The sequence below is a fragment of the Sinocyclocheilus grahami genome, unplaced genomic scaffold, assembly GCF_001515645.1.
Source record: "Sinocyclocheilus grahami isolate Dianchi unplaced genomic scaffold, SAMN03320097.WGS_v1.1 scaffold50078.1, whole genome shotgun sequence".
Lineage (NCBI taxonomy): Eukaryota > Metazoa > Chordata > Actinopteri > Cypriniformes > Cyprinidae > Sinocyclocheilus > Sinocyclocheilus grahami.
Window position 1 is genome coordinate 1 of NW_015525863.1, and position 970 is coordinate 970.

General features: G+C 42.8%; 1 protein-coding gene across 1 annotated transcript; it reads right to left on the reverse strand.

Annotated features, from left to right (window-relative positions):
• Positions 1-27: 27 nt before the first annotated feature.
• On the reverse strand, positions 28-961 carry LOC107580896 (interleukin-1 receptor accessory protein-like; the record flags this gene model as incomplete). Its single annotated transcript, XM_016266511.1, has 2 exons — positions 849-961; positions 28-231 (listed from the first exon to the last, which is right to left on the reverse strand). Coding segments are annotated over exons 1-2 (295 nt in total), but the record flags the coding sequence as incomplete, so codon positions are not given.
• Positions 962-970: the final 9 nt, after the last annotated feature.

Genomic DNA, 970 nt, shown 5'->3' on the forward strand with positions numbered 1-970 from the left:
CAGAGATGGAGTTTGCAGCTTGTTTACAGTTTGGGAAGCCCTGCTGTACAGTACAGTACAGTACATTTGGAGTCATGTGATACTCACTTCCTCCAGGAAGACTGTCCCGGTCGAAGATGCAGACAGAGTAACCAAACTCAGTCTCCAGGACTCGACGCAGCGTGGACAGAACGAACGCCTCCTCCTCACTGTTGCGAGCGTATGAGATGTACACGTCATACTGCTTATCATCTGCAGACACAGACAGATATTTCAGTCAATATTAGTGTTAAACTTCAGTCTGATCTTTGAGAGCGAGAGCAAATACTGCTGCTAGAGTTACTGGTGAAGCTACTTTAAAACTTCAGCTCACTAAGCTAAATGTTACACATACTAATAGCCAAGGGCGGACTTAGTGATTTGGGGGCCTTAAGCAAATTCCAAGTGTGGGGTCCCAACGCAATAACTATGTGCTCTTTTACACCTAACCCTTATATTGCTCGCTCTCACAGTTTGTAGTTTATTTATCCCTTCATAACCAGTAATTAGTCAACCTGATGCTGTTCTAAGGGCTTATTTTTTTTGGATCACAAAAAAAAATCTTGCACTTGTCCATTTAATAAATTGTAAACTTTTCAATCTTTTGACAAATATAAAATTATCCCATGCACCTCATTCCATATTCCAAGTGTTCTGAAGGCATACAGTAGGGTTTGCCGAGAAACAAATCGAAAATGTAATTATTATTAAATTAAAATCTCCAGTCATCGCATTCGAGCATTTATACGAGTATGCGGCAGTTCGCACCAGCGCGCCTGGGAGAAGCACACAAGTATGTGTTAACATATGTGTTTATGTGCATCTCTCACCTGTGTATCTCTCATCAGAGCCGAACCACGAGCGATAGAGCAGCAGCAGCTCGAGCCAGAACACGTGATAGATGACAAACATCATCAACATGAGCGCCAGCGTCACACCTAAACCACAGCCC